General features: G+C 51.7%; 1 protein-coding gene across 2 annotated transcripts in view; it reads right to left on the reverse strand.

The window, feature by feature from the left end:
- Window positions 1–26,540, reverse strand: part of LOC144115598 (sodium-coupled monocarboxylate transporter 1-like) — a 76,352-nt gene that overhangs the window by 43,453 nt on the left and 6,359 nt on the right. For both annotated transcript variants that reach the window (XR_013311467.1, XM_077650017.1), the window contains exons 2-4: window positions 24,531–24,596; window positions 24,394–24,445; window positions 23,811–23,878 (exon numbers count right to left, since the gene is read on the reverse strand). Coding sequence is in view for 1 of the 2 variants with exons in the window: in XM_077650017.1 (XP_077506143.1) it covers window positions 23,811–23,878; window positions 24,394–24,445; window positions 24,531–24,596 (186 nt within the window). In the remaining variant the exon portion in view is untranslated. The remainder of the gene's footprint in view (window positions 1–23,810; window positions 23,879–24,393; window positions 24,446–24,530; window positions 24,597–26,540) is intronic.

The raw sequence follows: 26,540 nt of genomic DNA on the forward strand, positions 1-26,540 counted from the left end.
CTCTTTCTACTGCAACCACCCTTCGGTTAGGCATTTGATGCTCGAGCCCTGCCCTCCTCTTTTCGCTGAATCCACCCTCCGTTTAGACATTTGTCTCCTGAAGCTGTGCCCTCCTCTTTCCACTGAAATCACCCTCCGGGTAACGCAATTGACTGCTGTCACTCTGCCCTCATCTTTCCACTGAAACCACTTTCCCGTTAAAGCAATTCACTGCTGTCGCCGACCCTCCTCTTTCTACTGAACCTACCCTCCTGTTAGGCATTTGACGCTCTTGGCGTGCCCGCATCGTTACACAGAAACCACCCTCTGGTTAGGCATTTCAAGCTCTCGCCGTGTCCTCCTCTTCCCACAGAAGCCACCCTCCTGTTAGGGTTTTGAGGTTCTCGCCGTGTCCTCCTCTTTCCAGTGAAATCAAACTCCGGTTAGACATCTGACGCTCTCGCCGTGTCCTAGCTTTCCAAAGAAACCCCCCTCGGGTAGAAATTTGATGCTCTCGCCTTGACCTCCTCTTTCCACTGAAAACACTCTCAGGTTAGCATTTGACGCTCTCGCAGCGCCCCCTTCTTTCCACTGAAATCACTGTCCGGGTAGGCATTTGACGCCCTCGTGGTGCCCCACCCTCTTTCCACTAAAACCACTCTCCGGATAAATATGTGACTATTTTCGCCATTGCCTCATCTTTTCACTAAAACCACCCTCCGGTTAGGCATTTGACGCCCTCGCTGTGCCCTCCTCTTTGCACTGAAACCACCACCCGGACCAGAATGTGACTGCTCTCTCCATGCCCTGCTCTTTCCATTGGAACCACACTCCGGTTCGGCAATTGACGCTCTCACTGTGCCCTGCTTTTTCCACTGAAACCACACTCCGGTAAGGCATTTGACGCGCTCGCAGCGTCTCCTTCTTTCCACTGAAGTTACTCTCTGGTTAGGCATTTGACGCCCTCGCGGTGCCCCACTCTTTCCACTGAAACCACCCTCCGGATACGCATATGATTGCTGTCGCCGTTCCCTCTTCTATCCATTGAAACCACGCTCCGGTTAGGCATTTGACGCTCCCGCTGTGCTCTCCTCTTTCCACTGAAATCACCCTCCACTTAGGCGTTTGACGCTCCCGTTGTGCCCTCTTTAAACTGAAACCACTCTCCGCTTAGGAATTTGACGCTCTCACCGTGCCCTCCTCTTTCCACTGAAACCACCCTTCAGTTAGGCCTTTGGCGCTCTTGGCGTGCCCTCGGTTTTCCAATGAAACCACCCTCCAGTTGGGCATTTGAAGCTCTTGCCGCTCCCCCCTCTGTCCACTGAAACCACCCTCGGTTAGACATTTGACGCTCTCGCCGTGCTCTCCTCTTTCCACTGAAACCACATACCGATGAGGCAATAGATGCTCTGGCTGTGCCCTCCTCTTTTCACTGAAACCACCCTTCCGTTAATACATTTGACTTCTCTCGCCGTGCCCTCCTCTTTCCACTGACACCTAACTTCCGGTTAGGCATTTGACACTCTCGCCATGCCCTCCTCTTACCACTGAAACCACCCGGAGGGTAGGCGTTTTACGTTCTCGCCATACCCTCATCCTTCCACTGAAACCACCCTCCGATCAAATCAATTGACTGCTCTCGCCGTGGCTTCCTCCTTCCACTGAAACCACCCTCCGGTTAGACACTTGACTCCTGTCGACGTGCCCTCCTCTTTCCACTGAAAGCACCCTCCAGTTAGACATTTTACTCCTCTCGCCGTGTCCTCCTTTTTCCACTGAAATCACCCTCCGGTTATAGCTATTGACTGCTCTCGTCATGCCCTCCTCTTTCCACTGAAAGCACCCTCCAATTAAAGCAATTTACTGCGGTCGCCATGCCCTCCTCTTTCTACTGAAACCACCCTCCGGTTAGGCGTTTGACGTTCTCGCCGTGCCCTCCCTTTTCCACTGAAACCAGCTTCCGGTTAGGCATTTGACGCTCTTGCCACGCCCTCCTCTTACCACTGAAACCACCCTGCGGTTAGGCGTTTGACGTTCTGGCCGTGCCCTCTTCTTTCCACTGAAACCACCTGCGGTTAGGCGTTTGACGTTTTCGCCGTGCTCTCCGCTTTCCATTGAAACCACCCTCCGGTTAGGAATTAGATGCTCTCGATGTGCCCTCGTGTTTTCACTGAAACCGCCCTCCCGTTAAAACAATCGACTGCTTTCGCCGTGCCCGCCTCTTTCCAATGAAACCACACTCCGGTTAGACATTTGTCTCTTGTCGCTCTGCCCTCCTCTTTCTACTGAAACCACCGTCCTGGTAAAGCAATTGACTGCTGTCTCCCTGCCCTCATCTTTCCACTGAAACCACCCTCCGGTTAAAGGAATTGACTGCTGTCGCCGTACCCTCCTCTTTCCACTGAAACCACCCTTCGGTTAAAGCAATTCGCTGCTCTTGCCCTGCTCTCCTCTGTCCACTGAAACTACCCTCCGCTTAGGCATTTGACTGCTGTCGCTGTGCCCTCCTCTTTCTATTGAAACCACCATCCGCTTAGGAATTTGACGCTCTCGGCGTGTCCTCCTCTTTGCACAGAACCCACCCTTCCGTTAGGCATTTCATGCTCTCGCTGCGCCCCCAACTTTACACTGGAACCACCATCTGGTTAGGCATTTGAGGCTCTCGCCGTGCCCAACTCTTTCCACTGAAGCCTCCTTCCGGTTAGCATTTGACGCTCTCTCCACGACCACCCCTTTCCATTGAAATTACCCTCCGGTGTTGTGCCCGCGCTTCCTTCCTGCTGTGAGGTTCGGCGAAGTTAGGCATTGGGAGGATCCCCTGAGGACCACCGCGAGGGTGGATGAGCCCTCTGGAAGAAACGTGGCTGCAGGAACATCGGGTGCAGAGACAATAGCGTCCCCACGTGTTCGATCAGGAATGCCAGAAGCAGCGACGACCTTAAGCGTATTCGTTCCGGTCCTCAGACGACGAAGTGCGGCATCAGTGTGGTCCCCTTCGGTGACGCTGGTGTTGAAAAATCGCCCGAGTGCCGTACCTTCGACAGAGCTTCCGCGTTCCGGTCACCAGTACCAGATATTTCAACCCATGCTAGGAGACAGCCTGCATTCCTGTGTCATGCAGGCGCCTTCCGGGTCAACATGGGCGCAGTCCGGACACACGTACGCGCCCACCTGGAGGCCGCGTGGACAACAACGTGACCGGGTCCTGTTCCCTTTCCCTCGACCAAGCTGAGAGGAAACATCAGGACCGCCCTGCCGTGGGTAGTACCATCAGTGCCATCGTGTGATTGGACATCATTTTTCGAACTGTATTCCCCAGCTAGGGATCTGGGGAATACGAAGAGCATATAAGGAGCTGGTGGTTTGGTACAAGAGAGCCCCCCTCTTGAGAGATACCAGTAACTCCCGACTGCTAAGAAGCTCTTTTTACTGAGAAGCACTCTCAATTGCCCGTACTTGTAAATTATGTAAATAGTCCTTGTGTAAAGTTTTCCAAGTTTACTACCTCCAAACGTCCTCATCTCTTCTCCGTTCCAGTCACGCTACCTGAATCCCAACAACTGGTGGCAGCGGTGGGATGCTGCTACCTGAATCTCGACAACTGGCGGCAGCTGTGGGATGCTGCTACCTGAGACCCAACACCGGTTAGGCATTTAACGCTATCGCTGAGCCCTCCTGTTTCCACTGAAACCGCCCTCCTGTTAAAAGAATTGACTGCTCTCACCGAGAACTCCTCTTTCCACTTAAACCACCTTCCAGTTAGGCATTTGCCTGCTGACGCCGTGCCATCCTTTATCTACTGAAACCACCCTCCGCTTAGGCAATTGACGCTCTCGGCGTACCCTCCTCTTTCCACATAATCCACCCACCGGTTAGGCATTTCATGCTCTCGCCGTGCCCCCATTTTTCCACTGGAACCACCCTCCGGTTAGGCATTTCAGGCTCTCGCCGTGCCCTCTCCTTCCACTAAAACAACCCTCAGGTTAGGCATTTGATGCTCTCCCCTTGCCTTCCACTTTCCACTGAAACCACCTTCCGGTTAGACATTTGTCTCCGGTCGCTGTGCCCTCCTCTTTCCACAGAAACCAACCTCTAGGTAAAGCAATTGACTGCTGTCGCCCTGCCCTCATGTTTCCACTTAAACCACCCTCCGGTTAAAGCAATTGACTGCTGTCGCCGTGGCCTCCTCTTTACACTGAAACCACCCTCCGCTTAGGCATTTGACGCTCTCGGCGTGTCCTCTTTCCAAAGAAACTATCCTCCGGTTAGGCATCTCATGCGCTCGCCGTGCCCTCCTCTTTCTACTGAAACCACCCTTGGTTAGGCATTTGACGCTCTCCGTGCCCTCCTCTTTCCACTGAAACCACCCTCTGGTTACGCATTTGACGTTCTCGCCGTGACCTCCTCTTTCCACTGAAACCAACCCCCGGTTAGGCTTTTGAGGTCCTCGTCGTGCCCTCCTCTCTCTGGTGAAACCAACCTCGGGTTGGCATTCGACGCTCTCGCCGTGCCCTCCTGTTTCCACTGAAACCACATCCGGTTAGGCATACGACGCTCTCGCGGTGCCCTCCTCTTTCCACTGAAACCACCCTCTGATTAGGCATTTTGCGCTCTCGCCGTGTCCTTTTCTTTCCAAAGAAACCAACCTCCGGCTGGGCATTTGAGTCTCTCGCCGTGCCCTCATCTTTCCAGTAAAACCAAACTCCGGTTAGACAACTGACGCTCTCGTGGCGTTCTCCGCTTTCCAAAGAAACGTCCCTGCGGTTAGAAATTTGAAGCTCTCGCTGTGTCGTCCTCTTTCAACAGAAACCACCTTCCTGTTATGCATATAACGCTTTAGCCATGCCCCCCTCTTTCTACTGAAACCACACTCGGGCTAAGCATGGGACTGCTCTCACCGTGCCCTGCTCTTTCCACTGAAACTACCCTCTGGTTAATCATTTAACGCCCTCCCTGTGCCCCCTCTTTCAACTGAAACCACCCTCGCGTTAAGCCTGTGATTGCTCTCACCATGCCGTGCTCTTCACACTGAAACCACCCTCCGGTCAGGCACTTGACGCTCTCTATGCCCTCTTTCCACTGAAACCACCCAGCTGTTAAGAATGTAACTGGTCTCTCCGCGCCCTGCACTTTCCACTGAAACCACCCTCCTGTTAAGCAATTGAAGCTCTCGCTGTGCCCTCCTCTTTCCACTGAAACCACCCTGCTGTTAAGCATGTGACTGTTCTCGCCATGCCCTGCTCTTTCCAATGAAACCACCCTCCAGTTAGGCATTTGACGCTCTCGCCTTACCCTCCTCTTTCCACTGAAACCACCCTTCAGTTAGGTTTTGAAGCTCTCGCCCGGCCCTCCCTTTTCCACTGAAACCACCCTCCAGTTAGGCCTTTCACGCTGTTGCCGTGATCTCCTCTGTTCACTTAAACCACCCTCGGATAGGCATTTGACGCTCTCGCCACGCCCTGCTGTATCAACTGAAGCCTCCCTCTGGTTAGGCGTTTGAAGCTCTCGACGTGCCCTCTTCATTCCACTGAAACCACGCTCCAGTTAGGCATTTAACGCTCCCGCTGTGCCCTCATCTTTCAACTGAAACCGCCCTCCAGTTAGGCATTTGACGCTCTAGTCGTGCCCTCCTCTTTCCACTGAAACGAATATCCGGTTAGGCATTTGAAACTCACGCCGTGCCCTCTTCTTTCCACTGAAACGACGCTCCCGTTAAGCATTTGAGGCTCCCGCTGTGCCCTCGTCTTTCCACAGAAACCACCCTCCATTTAGGCATTTGATGCTTTCGCCGTGCCCTCTTCTTTCCACTGAAACCACCCTTCAGTTTGGCCTTTGAAGCTCTCGCCGTGCCCTCCCTTTTCCACTGAAACCACCCTCCCGTTAGGCATTTGACGCTCTCGCGGCGCCCCTCTCTTTCCACTGAAATGACTCTCCGGGAAGGCATTTGACGCCCTCACGGTGCCCCCTCCCTCTTTCCACTGAAACCACCGTCCGGATAAGCATGTGACTGCTCTCGCCGTGCCCTGCTCTTTCCACTGAAACCACCCTCCGGTTAGGCATTTGAAGCTCTCGCTGTGCACTGCTCTTTCCACTGAAATGACCCTCCGGTTAAGCTTGTGACTGCTCTCGCCGTACCCTGCTCTTTCCACTGAAACCACACTCCAGTTAATCATTTGATGCTCTTTCTGTGCGCCCCTCTTTCCACGGAAACAACCCTCGGGTTATGCCTGTGACTGCTCTCGCCATGCCCGGCACTCTCCACTGAAACCACCCTCCGGATGGGCATTTGACGCGCTCTCTGTGCCCTCCTCTCTCTACAAAAACCACCCTCCGGTCAAGCATGTGACTGCTCTCGCCTTGCCCTGCTCTTTCCACTGAAACCACCCTCCGGTTAGGCATTTGACGCTCTCGCGGCGCCCCCCTCTTTCCAATGAAATCACCCTCCAGTTAGGCATTTGAAGCTCTCGCTGTGCCCTGCTCTTTCCACTGTAACCACCCTCCGGTTAAGCATGTGACTGCTCTCGCCGTGCCCGGCTCTTTCCACTGAAACCTCCCTTCAGTTAATGATTTGACGCTCTTTCTGTGCGCCCCTCTTTCCGCTGAAACAACCCTCGGGTTAAGCCTGTGACTGCTCTCGCCGTGCCTTGCATTTTCCACTGAAACCACCCTCCGGTTAGGCATTTGACGCGCTCGCTGTGCCCTCCTCTTTCTACAGAAACCAGCCTCCGGTCAAGCATGTGACTGCTCTCGCCTTGCCCTGCTCTTTCCACTGAAACCAACCTCCCGTTAGGCATTTGACGCTCTCGCGGCGCCCCCCTCCTTCCACTGAAGGCACTCTCCGGTTAGGCACTTGATGCTCTCTCCGGGCCCCCCTTTTTCCACTGAACACACCCTCCGGTTAAGAAAGTGACTGCTGTCTCCGTTCCCTCTTCATTCCACTGAAACCATTTTCTGGTTAATATTTGACGCTCTCGCCGTGCCACCATCTTTCCACTGGAACCACCCTCCAGTTAGGCATTTCAGGTTCTCGCTGTGCTGTCCTCTTTCCACTGAAACCACCGACCGGTTAAGCATGTGACTGCTCTCGCCGTGCCCTGCTCTTTCCACTGAAACCACCCTCCAGTTAATCATTTGACACTCTCCCTGTGCCCCCTTCTTTCCACTGACACAACCCTCGTGTTAAGCATGTGACGACTCTCGCCGTGCCCTGCTCTTTCCACTTAAACCACCCTACAGTTAGGCATTTGACGCGCTCGCTGTGCCCTCCTCTTTTCACTGAAACCACCCTCCGGTTAGACATTTCTCTCCGGTCGCTCTTCCCTCCTCTTTCCACTGAGACCACCCTCTGGGTAAAGCAATTGACCGCTGTCAACCTGCCATCATCTTTCCACTTAAACCACTCTCCGGTTAAAGCAATTGACTGCTGTCGCCGTGCCCTCCTCTTTCCACTGAAACCACCCTCCCGTTAAAGCAATTCACTGCTCTTGCAAACCCTCCTCTTTCCACTGAAGCCACCTTCCGCTAAGGCATTTGACTGCTGTCCCCGTGCCCTTCTCTTTCTAATGAAACCACCTTCCTGTTTGGCATATGGCGCTCTCTCCGTGTCCTCCTATTTCCACAGAAACAACCATCCTCTTAGGCTTTTGAACTTCTCGCTGTGCCCTCCTATTGTCCCTGAAACCTAACTTGGGTTGGCATTCGACACTCTCGCCATGCGCTCCTCTTTCCACTGAAACTAGCCTCCGGTTAGGCTTACGACGCTCTCCTCGTGCCCTCCTCTTTCCGGTTATGCCGCTTTCCGCATAAGGCATTTTGCGGTTCTCCATGCCCTCCTCTTTCCACTTTAACTACCCTCCGGTTAGGCGTTTGGCGCTCTTGCCGTGCCCTCCCCTTTCCACTTAAACCACCTTCCGGTTACGCATTTGACACTCTCGCTATGCCCTCCTCTTTCCACGGAAACCACGCTCCGGTTAGGGAATTTACGCTGTCGCTGTGTCCTCCTCTTTCTACAGAAACCACCATCCGGATAAGCATGTGACTGCTCTCGCCGTTCCCTCTTCTTTCCACTGAAACCACGCTCCGGTTAGGCATTTGACGCTCCCACTGTGCCCTCTTCTTTCCACTGAAACGACTCTCCTGTTAGGCATTTGACGCTCTCGCGACGCCCCTCTCTTTCCACTGAAATCACTCTCCGGGAAGGCATTTGACGCCCTCACGGTGCCCCCTCCCTCTTTCCACTGAAACTACCGTCCGGATAAGCATGTGACTGCTCTCGCCGTGCCCTCCTCTTTCCACTGAAACCACCCTCCGGTTAGGCATTTGAAGCTCTCGCTGTGCGCCCCTCTTTCCACGGAAACAACCCTCGGGTTAAGCCTGTGACTGCTCTCGCCGTGCCCTGCACTCTCCACTGAAACCACCCTCCGGATAGGCATTTGACGCGCTCTCTGTGCCCTCCTCTCTCTACAAAAACCACCCTCCGGTCAAGCATGTGACTGCTATCGCCTTGCCCTGCTCTTTCCACTGAAACCACCCTCCGGTTAGGCATTTGACGTTCTCGCGGCGCCCCCCTCTTTCCACTGAAATCACCCTCCGGTTAGGCATTTGAAGCTCTCGCTGTGCCCTGCTCTTTCCACTGTAACCAACCTTCGGTTAAGCATGTGACTGCTCTCGCCGTGCCCGGCTCTTTCCACTGAAACCTCCCTCCAGTTAATGATTTGACGCTCTTTCTGTGCGCCCCACTTTCCGCTGAAACAACCCTCGGGTTAAACCTGTGACTGCTCTCGCCGTGCCCTGCATTTTCCACTGAAACAACCCTCCGGTTAGGCATTTGACGCGCTCGCTGTGCCCTCCTCTTTGTACAGAAACCAGCCTCCGGTCAAGCATGTGACTGCTCTCGCCTTGCCCTGCTCTTTCCACTGAAACCAACCTCCCGTTAGGCATTTGACGCTCTCGCGGCGCCCCCCTCCTTCCACTGAAGGCACTCTCCGGTTAGGCACTTGATGCTCTCGCCGTGCCCCCCTTTTTCCACTGAACACACCCTCCGTTTAAGAATGTGACTGCTGTCTCCGTTCCCTCTTCATTCCACTGAAACCACTTTTTGGTTAATATTTGATGCTCTCGCCGTGCCACCATCTTTCCACTGGAACCACCCTCCAGTTAGCCATTTCAGGTTCTCGCTGTGCTGTCCTCTTTCCACTGAAACCACCGACAGGTTAAGCATGTGACTGCTCTCGCCGTGCCCTGCTCTTTCCACTGAAACCACCCTCCAGTTAATCATTTGACGCTCTCCCTGTGCCCCCTTCTTTCCACTGACACAACCCTCGTGTTAAGCATGTGACTACTCTCGCCGTGCCCTGCTCTTCCCACTTAAACCACCCTACGGTTAGGCATTTGATGCGCTCGCTGTGCCCTCCTCTTTTCACTGAAATCGCCCTACCGTTAAAACAATTGACTGCTCTCGCCGTGCCCTTCTCTTTCCACTGAAACCACCCTCCGGTTAGACATTTCTCACCGGTCGCTGTTCCCTCCTCTTTCCACTGAAACCACCCTCTGGGTAAAGCAATTGACCGCTGTCGACCTGCCATCATCTTTCCACTTAAACCACTCTCCGGTTAAAGCAATAGACTGCTGTCGCCGTGCCCTCCTCTTTCCACTGAAACCACCCTCCCGTTAAAGCAATTCACTGCTCTTGGAAACCCTCCTCTTTCCACTGAAGCCACCTTCCGCTAAGGCATTTGACTGCTGTCCCCGTGCCCTTCTCTTTCTAATGAAACCACCTTCCTGTTTGGCATAAGGCGCTCTTTCCGTGTCCTCCTCTTTCCACAGAAACAACCATCCTCTTAGGCTTTTGAGCTTCTCGCTGTGCCCTCCTATTGTCCCTGAAACCTAACTTGGGTTGGCATTCGACACTCTCGCCGTGCGCTCCTCTTTCCACTGAAACTAGCCTCCGGTTAGGCTTACGACGCTCTCGCCGTGCCCTCCTCTTTCCGTTTATGCCGCTTTCCGATTAGGCATTTTGCGGTTCTCCATGCCCTCCTCTTTCCACTTTACCCTCCGGTTAGGCGTTTGGCGCTCTCGCCGTGCCCTCCCCTTTCAACTTAAACCACCTTCCGGTTACTCATTTGACACTCTCGCTATGCCCTCCTCTTTCCACGGAAACCACGCTCCGGTTAGGGAATTTACGCTCTCGCTGTGTCCTCTTTCTACAGAAACCACCCTCCGGTTAAGCATGTGACTGCTCTCGCCGTGCCCTGCTCTTTCCACTGAAACCACCCTCCGGTTAGGCATTTGACGTTCTCGCGGCGCCTCCCTCTTTCCACTGAAATCACTCTCCGGTTAGGCATTTGATTCTCTCGCTGTGCCCCCTTTTTCCACTGAACACACCCTCCGGTTAAGAATGTGACTGCTCTTGTCGTTCCGTCTTCATTCCACTGAAACCATTTTCCCTTTATTATTTGACGCACTCGAAGTGCCTCCATCTTTCCACTGGAACCACCCTGCGGTTAAGCATTTGAGGTTATCTCCGTACCCTTCTCTTTCCACTGAAACAACCCTCCGGTTGAAACAATTGACTACTCTCGCCGTGCCCTTCTATTCCCACTGAAACCACCCTTCGGTTAGACATTTGTCTCCTCTCGCCGTGCCCTCCTCTTTCCACTGAAAACACTCTACAGTTAAAGCAATTGACTGCTGTCGCCGTGCTTTCCTGTTTCCACTGAAACCACGCTCCGGATAAAACAATTGACAGCTGTCGTTGTGCCCACCTCTTTCAAAAGAAAACACCCTACATTTAGGCATTTGACGCTCTGGCCGTGCCCTCCTGTTTCCACTGAAACCACCCTCCGGTTAGGCATTTGTGGCTCTCACCGTTCCCTCCTCTTTCCACTGTAACCACCCCCCTTTTAGGCCTTTAACTCTCGCCGTGCCCAACTTTTTCCCTTGAAACCACCCTCGGTTTGGCATTTGACGCTCTCGCTGTGCCCTCCTCACTCCAGTGAAGCCACCCTCCGGTTAGGCATTTGACGCTCTCGCCGTGCCCTCTTTGTACTGAAACCATCCTCCGGATACGCATTTTAAGTTCTCGCCGTGCCCTCCTCTTTCCTCTGGAACCACCCTCCGGTTAGGCTTTTGAGGTTTTCGCCGTGGTCTGCTCTTTCCGCTGAAACCATGTGCACCCTCGGGTTGGCATTCGACGCTCTTGCCGTACCCTCCTCTTTCCACTGAAACCACTCTCCGGTTAAAGCAATTCACTGCTCTTACCCTGCCCTCCTCTTTCCACTGAAACCACCCTCCGGTTGAAACAATTGACTGCCCTCGCTGTGCCCTTCTATTTCCACTGAAACCTCCCTCCGGTTAGTGATTTGACTCCTGTCGCCGTGCCCTCCTCTTGGCAGTAAAAACACCCTCCGATTAAAACAATTGACTGCTGTCGCCATGCCCTCCTCTTTCCACTGAAACCACCCTCCGGTTAAAGCAACCGCCTGCTGTCGCCGTGCTTTCCTCTTTCCACTGAAACCACCCTCCGGATAAAGCAATTGACTGCTGTCGCCGTGCCCACCTCTTTCCACTGAAACCACCCTCCGGTTTAAGCAATTGACTGCTTTCGCCGTGCTCTCCGACTTCCACTGAAACCACCCTCCACATAAAACAATTGACGGCTATCGCCGTGCCCACCTCTCTTCACAGAAACCACCCACCAATTAGGCATTTGAGGCTCTCACCGTGCCCTCCTCTTTCCACTGTAATCACACCCTTTTAGGTCTATGGTTCTCTAGCCGTGCCCTCCTCTTTCCTCTGAAACCACCCTTCGGTTAGGCATTTGACGCTCTCGCCCTGCTCTACTCTTTCCACTGAAACCACCCTGTTTTAGACATTTGACGCTCTCGCTGTGCCCTCATTTCACTGAAACCACCCTCCGGTTAGGCATTTGACGCTCTCACCGTGCCCTCCTCTTTCCACTAAAACCACCCTCCGGTTAGGCTTTTGAGGTTCTCTCCGTGCCCTCCTCTTTCCGCTGAAACCATGTCCACCCTCGGGTTGGAATTGAACGCTTTCGCCGTGCCCTCCTTTTTCCACTGTAACCACCCTCCAGTTAGGCATACCAAGCTCTCGCCATCCCTTCCTCTTTCAACTGAACCCACCCTTGGATAAGGCATTTGAAGCTCTCGCCGTGCCCTCCTCTTTCCACAGAAACCATCCTCCGGTTGGGCAGTTGACTCTCTCGCCGTGCCCTCCTTTTTCCAGTAAAAACACCTTCCGGTTAGACATTTGACTCGTGTCGCCGTGCCCTCCTCTTGGCAGTGAAACCACCCTCGGGTTAGGCATCTGACGCGCTCGCTATGCCCTCCTCTTTGAACTGTAACCACCCTCCGGTTAAGCATGTGACTGCTCTCGCTGTGCCCTGCTCTTTCCACTGAAACCACCCTCCGGTTAGGCATTTGACGCTCTCGCGGTGCCGCCCTCTTTCCACTGAAACCACCCTCCGGTTAAGCATGTGACTGCTCTCGCCGCCGTTCCCTCTTCCTTACACGGAAACCACCTTAGAGCTTATATTTGACGCTCTCCCCATGCCCTCCTCTTTCCACTGAAACCACCCTCCGGTTAGACGCGTGTCTCCTGTCGCTCTGCCAACCTCTTTCCACTGAAACACCCTCCGGGTAAAGCATTTGACTGCTGTCTCCCTGCCCTCATCGTTCCACTGAAACCACTCTCCGGTTAAAGCAATTGACTGCTGTCGCCGTGCCCTCCTCTTTCCACTGAAACCACCCTCCCGTTAAAGCAATTCACTGCTCTTGCCCTGCCCGCCTTTTTCCACTGAAACGACCCTCCGCTTAGGCATTTGACTGCTGTCGCCGTGCCCTCCTCTTTCTAATGAAACCACCCTCCTGTTAGACATTTGGCGCTCTCTCCGTGTCCTCTTTCCACAGAAACCACCATCCTGTTAGGCTTTTGACATTCTCGACGTGCCCTCCTCTTTCCACTCACACCACCTTCCGGTTAGGCATTTGACACTCACGCCGTGCACTCCTCTATCCACAGAAACCACCCTCCGGTTAAGCACGTGATTGCTTTCGCCATGCCCTGCTCTTTCCACTGAAACCACCCTCCGGATAGACATTTTTTATCCTGACGTTGTGCCCTCCTCTTTCCACTGAAACCACCCTCCGGTTAAAGCAATTGGCTGCTGTCGCTGTGCCCTCCTCTTTCCACTGAAAGCACCCACCTGTTAAAGCAATTCACTGCTCTTGCCCTGCTCTCCTCATTCCACTGAAACCACCCTCCGGGTAGGCATTTGACGCTCTCGGCGAGCCCGCCTCTTTCCACAGAAACCACAATCCGGTTAGGCGTTTTACGCTCTCGCCGTGTCCTCCTCTTTCCACATAAAGCACCCTCCTTTTAGGCTTTTGAGGTTCTCGCTGTGCCCTCCTTTTACCGCTTAACCACCCATCGGTTGGCATTCGACGCTCTCGCTGTGCGCTCCTCTTTCCACTGAAACCACTCTCCGGTTAGGCATACGACGTTCTCGCCGTGCCGCCCTCTTTCCACTGAAAACACCCTCCGGTTAGGCATACGACGCTCTCGCCGTGCCCTCCTCTATATACTGAAGCCACCCTCCGGTTAGTCATTTGACGCCCTCGCAGCGCCCCTCTCTTTCTAGTGAAACCACCCTCCATTTAGGCATTTGTCGCGCTCGCTGTGCCCACCTCTTTCAACTGAAACCACCATTCGGATAAACACGTCACTGTTCTCGCTGTGCCCTGCTCTTTTTACTGAAACCACTCTCCGAATAGGCAATCGACGCTCTCGAGGCGCCCCCTCTTTCTACTGAAATCAATCTCCGGTTAGGCATTTGAGGCTCTCGCGGTGCCCCCCTTTTTCCACTGAACACACCCTTCGGTTAAGAATGTGACTGCTGTCGCCGTTCCCTGTTCATTCTACTGAGTCCTATTTTGTGGTTAACATTTGACGCTCTCGCAGTGCCTCCATCTTTCCACTGGAACCACCCTCCGGTAAGGCATTTCATGTTCTCGCTGTTCTCTCCTCTTTCCACTGAAACAACCCTCTGGCTAAGCATGTGACTGCTCTCGACGTGCCCCCCTCTTTCCACTGAAACAACCCTCGGGATAAGCATGTGACTGCTCTTGCCGTGCCCTGCTCTTTCCACTGAAACCACCATCCGGTTAGGCATTTGACGCGCCATCCTTGTCCTCCTCTTTTCACTGAAATCAACCTCCGATTAGGGGTTTGACGCTCTCGCCGTGCCCTGCTCTTTTTACTGAAAACACCCTCCTGGTAGGCATTTCACGCTCTCGCAGCGCCCCCCAATTCCCACTGAAATCACCCTCCAGGTAGGCATTTGACGCCCTCGCGGTAGCGTCCTTCCTCTTTCCACTGAAACCACCCTCCGGATAAGCATGTGACTGCTGTCGCCGTTCCCTCTTCTTTCCACTAAAACCACGCTCTGGTAAGGCATTTGACGCTTCTGCTGTGCCCCCCTCTATCCACTGAAACCACCCTCCGGTTAATGCAATTGACTGCTCTCGCCGCTCGCTCCTCTTTCTACTGCAACCGTCCTTTGGTTAGGCATTTGATGTTCTCGCAGTGCCCTCCTCTTTCCACTGAAACCACCCTCCAGTTGACAGTTGTATCCTTACGTTGTGCCCTCCTCTTTTCACTGAAACCACCCTCCGGGTGAAGCAATTGACTGCTGTCGCCCTGTATTCATCTTTCCACTGAAACCACTCTCCAGTTAAAGCTATTGACTTCTGTCGCCGTGCACGCCTCTTTCCACTGAAACCACCCACCTGTTAAAGCAATTCACTGCTCTTGCCCTGCTGTCCTCTTTCCTCTGAAACCACACTCCGCTTTGGGATTTAACTGCTGTCGCCGTGCCCTCCTCTTTCTACTGAAACCACCCTTCAGCTAGGCATTTGACGCTCTCGGCGTGCCCGCCTCTTTCCACCGAAACCACCCTCCGGTTAGGCATTTCACGCTCTCGCCGTGTCCTCTTTCCACAGAAGCCACCCTCCGGTTAGGCATACGACGCTCTCGCCGTGCCCTCCTCTTTCTACTGAAGCCACCTTCCGGTTATGCGTTTGAAGCTCTCGCCGTGCCCTACTCTTTCCACTCAAAACCAACTTTCGGTAAAGCATTTGACGCTCTCGTCGTGCCCTGCTCAATCCACAGAAAACACCCTCCGGGTAGGCATTTGACGCTCTCGCAGCGCCCCTATCTTTCCACTGAAATCACTCTCCGGGTAAGCATTTTATGCCCTCGCGTTGCCCCCTCCCCCTTTCCACTGAAACCGCCCTCCGGTTAAGCATGTGACTTCTCTCGCCGCGCCCTGCCCTTTCCACTGAATCCACCCTCCGATTAGGCATTTGACATTCTCGTGGTGCCGCTCTCTTTCCACTGAACACACCCTCCGGCTAAGAATGTGGCTGCTCTCGCCATTCCCTCTTCATTCCACTGAAACCACTTCCCGGATAATATTTCACGCTCTCGCCGTGCCTCCATCTTTCCACTGGAACCACCCTTCTGTTAGGCATTTGAGGTTCTCGCTGTGCTCTCTTGTTTCCAATGAAACCACCCTCCGGTTAAGCATGTGACTGCTCTCGCCATGCCCTCCTCTTTCCACTGAAACCACTATCCGGTTAATCATTTGATGCTCTCCCTGTGCCCCCTCTTTCCACTCAAACCACCCTCCAGTTAAGCTCATGACTGCTCTTGCCGTCCCCTGCTCTTTCCACTGAAACCACCTTCCGGTTAGGCATTTGACGCACTCGCTGTGCCCTCCACTTTTCACTGAAAGCGCGCTCCCGTTAAAACAATTGACTGCTCTTGCCGTGCCCTCCTCTTTCCACTGAAACCACCCTCCGGTTAATGCAATTGACTGCTCTCGCCGCGCTCTCCTCTTACTACTGCAGCCACCCTTCGGTTATACATTTGATGCTCTCGCCGTGCCCTCATCTTTCCACTGAAACCACCCTCCGGTTAGACATTTGTCTCCTGTAGCTGTGCCCTCCTCTTTCCACTGAAACCACCCTCCGGGTAAAGCAATGGACTGCTGTTGCCCTGCCCTCCTCTTTCCACTGAAACCACTCTCCGGTTAAAGCAATTGACTGCTGTCGCCGTTCCCTCCCCTTTTCACTGAAACCACCCTCCCGTTAAAGCAATTCACTGCTCTTCCCCTGCCCTCCTCATTCCGCTGAAACCGCCCTCCGGATAGGCATATGACGCTCTCGGCGTGCCCGCCTCTTTCCACAGAAGCCACCCTCCGGGTAGGCATTTCACGCTCTCGCCGTGTCCTCCTCTTTCCACATAAATCACCCTCCTGTTAGGCTTTTGAGGTTCTCGCCGTGCCCTCCTCTTACCGCAGAAACCACCCATCGGTTGGCATTCGATGCTCTCGCCGTGCGCTCCTCTTTCCACTGAAACCACTCTCCGGTTAGGCATACGACGCTCTCGCCGTGCCCTCCTCTTTCCACTTAAGCCACTTTCCGGTTAGGAATTTTGCCCTCTCGCCATACCCTCCTCTTTCCAGTTTAACCAACGTCCGGTTAAGCGTCTGACGCTCTCGCCGTGCCCTCCTCTTTCCACTAAAACCACCCTCCGGTTAGTCATTTGACGTTCTCGCCTTGTCGCCCTCTTTCCACTGAAATCCACCTTCGGTTAGGTATTTGACGCTCTCGCCATGCCCTGCTCTTTCTACTGAAAACGTCCTCTGTGTAGGCATTTGACGCTCTCGCAGGGACCCCCTCTTCCCACTGAAATCACTCTCCAGGTAGGCATTTGACGCCTTCGCGCCGCCCCCTCCCTCTTTCCACTGAAACCACCCTCCGGATAAGCATGTGACTGCTGTCGCCGTTCCCTCTTCTTTCCACTAAAACCACGCTCCGGTTAGGCATTTGAAGAGCTGGTTGTGCCCTCCTCTTTCAACAGAATCTACCCTCCGGTTAAACATGTGACAGCTCTCGCCAAGCCCTGCTCTTTCCACTGAAACCACCCTCCAGTTAGGCAATTGAAGCTCTCGCTGTGCCCTCCTCTGTCCACAGAAACCACCCCCCGAATAAGCAACTGACTGCTCTCGCCGTGCGCTGCTCTTTCCACTAGAACCAACCTCCGGTTAGGCATTTGAAGCTCTCACCGCACCCTCCTCTTTCCACTGTAACGACCCCCTTTTGCCTTTCACTCTCTCGCCGTGCCCTCCTCTTTCCTCTGAAACCACCCTCCGGTTAGACTTTTGAGGTTCTCGCCATGCCCTCTTCTTTCCACTGAAACCACCCTCCGGTTAGGCTTTTGAGGTTCTCGTCGTGCCCTCCTGTTTCAATAGATACCACCCTCCTCTTAGGCATATGACGCTCCCGACATGCTCTCTTCTTTCCACTGAAACCACCCTCCGGTTAAGCATTTGACACTCTCGCCATGTCCTCATCTTTCCACTGAATTAAACCTCCGATTAGGAATTTGACGCTCTCTCCGTGGACTGATCTTTGGATTGAAACTACCCTCTGATTAGGCATTTGACGCTCTCGCAGCGCCTCCCTCTTTCCACTGAAATCACTCTCCGGTTAGGCATTTGACGCCATCGCGGTGCCCCTCTCTTTCCACTGAAACCACCCTCCGGTTAGGCGTTTGACGCTCTCGCTGTGCCACCCTCTCTCCACTGAAATCACCCTCTGGTAATGCATGTGACTGCTCTCTTCGTGCTCTCCTCTTTCCACTGAAACCGCCCTCCGGTTAGGTATTTGACTCTTTCACTGCGCCCCCTCTTTCCAATCAAATTACTCTCTGGTAAGGCATTTGAAGCTCTCGCTGTGCCCCCCTCTTTCCACTCAAATCACTCAATGGTTAGGTATATGACGCTCTCGCTGTGCCCTCCTCTTTCGACTGCAACCACCCTCCCGTTAGGCATTTGACGCTCTCGCTGTACCCTCCTCTTTCCACCGAAACAACTTTCAGGTTAGGCAGTTGATTCTCTCGCCGTGCTCTCCTGTTTCCACTAAATCCAAGCTTTGGTTAGGCATTTGATGCTCTCACCGTGCCCTCCTCTTTCCACTGAAACCACCCTCCGGTTATGCATTTGACTGCTCTCGCCATACTTTCCTCTTCCACTGAAACCACCCTCCGGCTAGGCGTTTTAAGCTCTCGCCGTACCCTCCTCCTTCAACTGTAACCACCCTCCGGTTAGGCATTTGACGCTCTCGCCATACCCTCCTCTATTCGCGGTAACCACCCTCTCGTCGAAGATTCTTCCGCTTTCGCCACAATCTCTTTCTTCTGAGGTAATCTCCTCCGAACGGTTCCCGTGGCAACCAGACTCTGATCACGCTTTTTGACACTGTCGCCATATGCTCCTCTTTCCACTGTAACCACCCTCCGGTTGAAGATTCCTTTCCGATCGCCACACCCTTCTCCTTCTGAGCTAATCTCCTTCCGAATGGCTCGCGTGGCAACCAGATTCTGGTTACACCTTCCTACACTGTCGCCATATCCTCCCCTTTCCACTCAAACCCTCCTCCGGTTAATCATTTCATGCCATCGCCATACCCTCCTCCTTCGCGGTAACCACCCTCTGGTTGAAGATTGCTCCGCTCTCGCCACACCCTCCTTCTTCCGAGGTAATCTCTTTCCGAATGGTTCGCGTGGCAGCCAGACTCTGGTTACGCCTTCCTACACTGTCGCCATATCCTCCTCTCCGCTGAAACCACCCTCTGGTTAGGGTTAGGGATTTGACGCGCTCGTCATACCTTCCTTTCATGGTAACCACCCTGCGGTTACACCTTCCTGCACTGTCGCCAAATCCTCCTCCTTTCGCTGAAACCACCCGCCGGCTAGGCATTTGACACTCTCGTCATAGCTTCCTTTCACGGTGACCACCCTCTAGTTTGGCATTTGAGGCTCTCACCGTGCCCCATCTTTCCACCTCAACCACTCTCCGGTTGAAGATTCCTCTCCTGTCGCCACACCCTTCTCCTTCCGAGCTAATCTCCCTCCGAATGGCTCGCGTTGCAACCAGATTCTGGTTACGCCTTCCTAAACTATCGCCATACCCTCCCCTTTCCACTCAAACCACCCTCCGGTTAGGGATTTGACGCTCTCGTCATAGCTTCCTTTCAGAGTAACCACCCTCCGGTTACGCATTTGAAGCTCTGGCCGGGCCCCCTCTTTCCACTGACACCACACTCCGGTTAGGCATTTGTCGCTCTCGCCATACCCTCCTCCTTTCGCGGTAACCACCCTCTGCTTGAAGATTCCTCAGCTCTTGCCATACCCTCGTCCTTCCGAACGGTTGGCGTGGCAACCAGACTGGCTGCGCCTTTGTACACAGTCGCCATACCCTCCTCTTTCCACTGAAGCCACCCTCCGGTTAGAGATTTGACGTTCTCGTCATGCCTTCCTTTCACGGTAATCACCCTCCGGTTAAACATTTCAATCTGTCGCAGTGCCCCCTCTTCCACTTTAACCACCCTCCGGTTAGGTATTGGATGCTCTGGCTGTACTCTCCGCCTTCAACTGTAACCACTCTCCGGTTAGACATTTGACGCTCTAGTCATACCCTCCTCCTTTCATGGTAACCACTCTCCGGCCACGCATTTGAGGCGCTTGCCATAACCTCCTTCTTCCACGTTAATCACCCTCTGGTTGCGGATTCCTAAGCTCCCGCCACGCCCTCCTTCCCAGGTAACCTCCTTATGAACATTTCCTACGGTAACTACAGTCCGGTTACGCCTCCCTACGCTGTCGCCTTGTCCTCGTCCTTTCATTGTAACCCCCCTCCGGATGGTTCTGGTGGGAAGCACCGCACGGTTACGCCTTCCTCTACTTTCGCAAACCTTCTTCCTTCTTGGGTAACCACCCTCCTAGTAGTTCCCATGGCAACACACCCACCGGTCACTCCTACTTCTAGGACTACTACTACCACTACGACGCAAGACCCAGGAACGGGCGCTGAAGAGCTGTCGCTGTTAAAACTTCAGGTATTGGTTTATGGTCTATGGGGTTCAACTTCCAAAACAACTCAGGTCATGAGGGGCGCCGTTGTGAAGGGCTCCGGAAGTTTCTACTACCTGATGTTCTTTAACATGCACTGACATCTCACAGTACACGGCCCTCTAGCATTTAACCCCCATCGAAATGCGATCGCCGCGGCCGGGATCGAATCCGCGTCTTTTGGTTCAAAACCTCAGGTACTCTAATTCAGTCTTCCACCACGCCGTACCCCACGGGCCATGCGCAGCTCTGGGAAATTAAACCCCACATAATGCACGATACTTTACAACGCCATACAATGTCATGCCATACTATACCGTACCATACCACGCCTACCAATGTTTGGAATCATGCGTTCGCGCATGGAAGTCGAGAAACAAGATTTAATTTTCCTTTATTTGTTGCATTCTGATTTACAGAAACCGGAGCAAAGGCAAAAGGCAAGAAGCCCGACAAAGGCATCTGCTATGTGTGCATTTCAGCAGACAGGCATCAGAAACATACAAAACCTCAAATGCGAACAATTGATTCCCTTCTTAGGGGACAAAAGGGGAAAAAGAAGCAACACTGAAAGGCCATAAATGTTGGCAAAGCACAAGAAAAATAAATCAAATTAATTCAATATTTTCTTGCTATATTACATTCTTCAATACCTTTTTGGGAACTGGCTTGCTGAAATCACATAGTTTTTCAGTGCGATTTAGTAGAGACGGTATTTTAAAATGTACGTGTTCCCCTACCGTAATTTGTCCTGAATATAGTGATTTTTTTTCTATGTGTGTGAAAGCAATACTCCACCGAGGAGTTTGCTGCGCTGTTGAATTTGTTGTTTTGGAGATGTAAGGGCTAAAACAGTATAATTCGTCAGCTTTTACCAGTGAATACTTTCTGAATATGATATGTCGATAAATACTGAGGATCTCCATGGTAGTTTTTAAATATGCAATAGACTCGCTTCTGTAATCAGCTTATGAAAATTGCCCTGCATGGTTGTTCCCCACATTAGCGAGCAATAAGACATTCTAGAGTAGAAAAGCGGATAATATAGTGAGGTTCTAAAGCACTGTGCTACCAATGGGCTTACTTTATGACGACAGCCTTCTGTCTAGCTTAACTCGGCCGCTAGTTGCGACCCGTGAACATTCTATGAGAAGGTGTCATGAAACCACACACCCAAAAATTTCTGAACCTTAGCGCGCTCTAGGTTTACACCTAGTCCTCCCCTCCAATAGCAGGGGAAAGAAGGGAGGCATAGGAGTAGTGGGAGAGAGAGAGAGGGTGGAGTGATACGAGGACGAGAGGGAAATCGCGGTCGCCAATCACAGTCGAGGAATGGGGAGTGTGGAGGGGAGTTATGGCGTACAGGGAGGTTGTGGGGGGTACTAATGCTAACGCATACTCTGCCGCATGGATCGCATTGATCATATGCAAATTGTTTAATTCGTTAGCATTAGAACGCTATTATCGCAAGAAAAAGTCTCTTGTTGTCCTGTGAAGCACCGGCTGGGAGGAGGACAATTGAAAAGATGGAAATACCCTCTCCAGTCTGAAGAGAGGAGAAGGAGGAAAAGGGAAAGGAAAAGGGGAGAGCGTGAGAGCCGAAACCGCGGTTGCCAATGAAAGTCGAGGGGTGGGGAGAGTGGGTAGGCCGTGTGACACGGTGCTTGCTGGATTGAATTGGGAGAGTGGAGAGGCGGTACGGCGTGTTGCACGGGGATTGAGGAATTGGTTTTATAGGGTTTAAAGTCCCAAAGCGGTTCAATCTATGAGGGACGGCGTAGTGGAGGGCTCCGGATAATTTCGACCACCTGGGTTTTTTAACGTGCACTGACATCGACAGTACACGGGCCTCTAGAATTTCACCTCCATCGAAATGCGACCGCAGCGGCTGGGGTCGAACCCGCGTCTTTCGGGACAGCAGCCGAGCACAATAACCACTGAGCTACCATGGCGGCCGGTTTGATGAATTGGATAGCACCACCTGGTCGCATCGTCTGAACAGGTCAGCGGCTGTGGCTCCTCTGTCCGGGAGGAACACTAATCTTAACGCATACTCCGCCGCATGAGTCGCATTGAACGTATGTGCTTTTTTTAAACTTATTTTACCTCCACGGAAATGTAGCCGCTGCGGACGGGATCAAGTTCGTGACCTTCGGCTCAGGGGCCGAGGGAAATTGCTTGATAGCTATCGCGGCTGGCATAAAGTGAGCGAAAAAATTCGGTACTTGGTACAACCCTTAAAGGGAATTCAGTTGATTGTACGACACTTAATGCGTTTTCAGACAAGGTGGTTTTCTGGAATAGCGAACTTATAACTTAACAAAAACAAGTTGCCGCTAGAAAGCTTATAATTTACTCTACTTAGTTGAGCCCCAGAAATGCATTTGTAATACTGCGAACTGTTCGCGATTGCACTCTCATTGCATCGACTTTAGAAGAGCATTCAAGCTGCGCATAAATCCACCGGATTTGTAGCCAGACAAACGCTGGAGTCAGCACCAGTTCAGTACCCTTGCGTGCACGGTGAATCGGCATTTGCTACTGTCTCTAGGCCACTTAAGGTGTTGCTGCGTGAATATCGTGAGGGGCACAAGAATGTAGCTGTAGATACGGCATGCATTCAGCAAATCAACTCAATAAATTGCCGACTGGTTTCGCCCTCATGCCTTACCTGACTCACACAATGGCGCACTGACCTGCTCTGCACGCAAACACAGGTTCGATTTCTTGCAATAAATGCTTCTTGTCAACTCTAGCTTTCCTGCACATGTGGTTTAAAAGAATGCATGCGCCAAATGTTTGATAGCTCGTTTTCTTCTTTTTAACGATGCGTAAGACGTTAGCATACAAGGATCACCACGGGGTATTCATCATCAACCGGAAACATTGTGTCCAGAAATTTTTTCTCATGTGCTCTCTCGGTTTCACTTTCAAAAACCCAACAGCGACATAAAAGGTAGGTCTGTAGATGTCACGGGAGGCACACAAAAAACTGCGATATAATCGTTGCTTCATCGTTTCAATTCACTATAACCCCTAAGGCACCCTGCCTCAACAGGTAAAATTGTAAGGAATGAAACAGCTGTGGTCATATCGCAATTTTTCATACCTCCCGTCACAGACAGTGAAATTGCACATCACAGCGATCCTTCGACCGATGAAATCGACACCGAAAAAGCATGAGAGAAGAAATACAATTATCACTTATGAGGTGGTCGTAGGCAAATATCACGTGTAATATTTCCGTACTAATGACTCACGCGTCATTGCAAAGAAGGAAACACGCTGTCAAAATAAAGTGTCTGTATTGATTTAAGTATTAAGAGCAAATGAAAGGTCGCTTACTGCGCTTCAACACAATAAATTAAGTTTCTGGAGCACTGAGACTGCTACCTTGTTCAGATTGAAATCATCCACTCGAAGGCGTCGCGTTAGGTAGCCTTTAACAATATTCTCAAGGATTTTTATGCATCAGTCTCAGTCTTGTTTAATGTGCTACGCGTTGTCTGCACACTCATTTATTAGTGGTTAAGACGAACCACTGTGTTCCGTTCCTTTGTCAGAACCTCGGAACCCCATTTATCTTCTGACCTCCATGGATCGTCCCATAGTCGTCTCATTTATATGCTGTTGTTTGCACGTTTGGCAATCAAATTCGTAGCTACACTTTCTCCATGCACATTAAACTGATATTTGTTGAGATGTTTGCCCCAAGTACTGCTGAAAGAGACGCCTTGCACTATTTGCATAAACGGAGGCATCTAATCACAAGCATTTAGACCTACTGCAAGGCGTTCTTTCGCGGTCGCAATGCAAAAAAAAGAGAAAGTTTGACTTACCAACGCGGTGTAGATGCAGCCGGCTAAACCAATAGTGAAACTACACCAGTTGGCCGACAGGCCGAAAACTGCAACAATGACGTGGTGTTCAGGAATGGATATCAGAACTATAACTTATATATTCGTATTGCACTCAACACTGCCGCGAAAGCATGTGCGGAATTTCTGGGCGAGATATAAATTCATATACATTTTACCAGACCCCGGAATTTACTGTGCGGATTTAAATTCTACGCGAACACTGTCTTTCTTACACCAAGCCTTGGTTTGAGAAAACAGTTGCAAGCAGATTAGAAAAAAAATTACCTGAAATGCCTCGGGATAAAGCAACCAAATAAAACCCTTTACGAATTACATGAACGATTGAATGATTTCCGGTGCCTATCAATATTTCAGCAATATGATAAAAGACATACTTCTAGACAGAAAAAAAAACAAAGTCCATAAAATTATCCGCAAGAAACAGACTTTCAAAAAGCCGCTACTGAAGCGACCTCAGATGAACAGAATGGGCACGTCAGAAATTGCTGGGTGTGTGTAGTTTTAGTTATTACAGATGCAACGACATTGTATGTGCACTTGCTTGTTGCAACGGCTGCTGCTGCGGGAAATATCGCCACCGCACCCATGGTCTGCTGTAAGATGCCGACATAAAGAACAATCAGTGAGTAAAATTTTGTCACAACGCTTACTATCCTAGAGGATCCAAACAGTACTTACACTCAAAAAGAAGTAGAGCACACAGGAAGTCAATCCAACTTTGTCCCCATAGCGCATTCTCAAGTACTGAAAGAAAGAATTATACTTTTGTGTTAAAAAAAAATCCCGAAACATTGGCACAAAATCCTGTCTAGAGGTCACAACTACATTCTATACAACAAGTTCCTATATAAATTCTATCTTTTTACAGATATGTATAGGATCTTTTATCGCCTCCATTCTCGCTTATTTGTTTTTAGCTCAAACTGACAGGGGCCTTAACTGTCACCTCACTGAATTTTATGTACCCAAGGTATTAGGTACGTAGATGACTTCCTAATATTCCTTGACTATAACTCGGACTCATTTAAAGCTCTAGCCAATGACACACTAACCTTCGCAGCGCAGACTTATCGCCGCTGGAATAATTAACCTACGAGATGCCTTCAGATGATAGCATCAGATTTCTTCATATCGGACTTTTATTGCAGGACACACAGGTATATTGGAAGTATGAACCACGCGCTAACACGCCACTGCTCCCGTATGGCTCTGCCCATTCTAAAATTGTTGCAGGGGCATTTCAAACATTTGTCTTTCTAATGCATTGCACAAGTCTTGCCCGGAACTAATGGCTGCCAGCTTTAATGAACAGATCCTCCTCCTGACTTCTCCGTCGATCGTCGATTAGCGTTGCACGTACCTGTCTAGTGTGACCGGACCCTAACTATGCAGACGAATACCTAATTTACTGTTTTCGCTTTTGCGGCCCCAGACTCTCATATATATGAGGAACGACTTCTATATCGATCGTCCACGAAAGTACAGGGAACAAGAGACCTAGTTGAGCGCATTCCAGTAACGATAGCATATGACGTTGCTGCATGCATGACCTTCTGTCGTCACGCGCGCGTTAAATATGGCGGATGCTGCCGGGGGGAGCAGTTTCCCGGTCTCAATTCCGATCGCGTATTTTGGAATATACAGTCTGGCATCCAGCTTTCGTTTCCTCAAGTTCTCAGGCAAAATTTGGTGGCATGTTGTCTTACTAATGTCGACAGCATCTGATAGCCTGCGGACTGTAATGGTGCGGTCTTGCTGCACGATTTTCCTGATCCGAGCCACGTTGTTTTCATCCCGTGAGGTTGAATGGCGCCCCTGCCTTGTGTTGTCTTCGACCGCCGTTCTCCCTGAAACGAATCTCTTGTGCCGCTCGAAACTTCGCGCCCGCGATAATGTCTCGTTGTAGTAAGCGTCAGGAAGGAGCTCTTACGTCTCTGTGGCTGTCTTGCTAAGCTTCACACAAAGTTTTATGTTTACACGCTGTTCGAGGTGGACGTCCATCTCTCCCCATTCACTCACAGTAGAATGCGCAGACGACTAGTGACAACGTATTTTTATACATGTACTGCCATCTAGCGGCTCCTACAGCAAATAACATTGTAGCGCCCTCTCTTGGGGGGCGCCGGGAACCCGGATAGCGCGCGCCACCTGGCGAAGAACATAAAGACGGCACCTGGCCGTGGTTCATGCAGCTACGGCTCGCAGTTCTGTTCTGGTGTCGGCTCGCAGCAGTGGTCTTGTTCCTTCGCTCCTGAGGCGTTAAGCCTACAGCATAAATAGCTCAGGCTATCCCGAAAAGATGGAACTGCACATACGCACTAGCATTTGTTTTGATGAATCATGTTTAGAGAAGTAAATAAATCAGTCTCGAAAGTTTACGCACAACGGTTGCACTTGTGAAGTATTGCGCTCCTTCCCAAGAAGGAACCACGTTCTTTGCACTGATCGCAGGCACGGCATTGTATACAGAGATGACGAGATGTTCCGATGACGCTGTTATGTCCCATGAGCTTCTCGTTAAGACATCTACCCGTTTGGCTGATGAAGGCTCGGCCACAGGGCAAAGGTACTGAGTAGACCACGTTTTTTTTGCCACATTACAAATGGTTGCTGGTGCCTAACAGTGCAGTTATTGCTCACAGTGACGGTGGAATTCACCTTCTTGCACAATTTAGATAGCTTCTCTGG

This window comes from Amblyomma americanum, chromosome 1 (genome assembly GCF_052857255.1).
Source record: "Amblyomma americanum isolate KBUSLIRL-KWMA chromosome 1, ASM5285725v1, whole genome shotgun sequence".
In the NCBI taxonomy this organism is placed as follows: domain Eukaryota; kingdom Metazoa; phylum Arthropoda; class Arachnida; order Ixodida; family Ixodidae; genus Amblyomma; species Amblyomma americanum.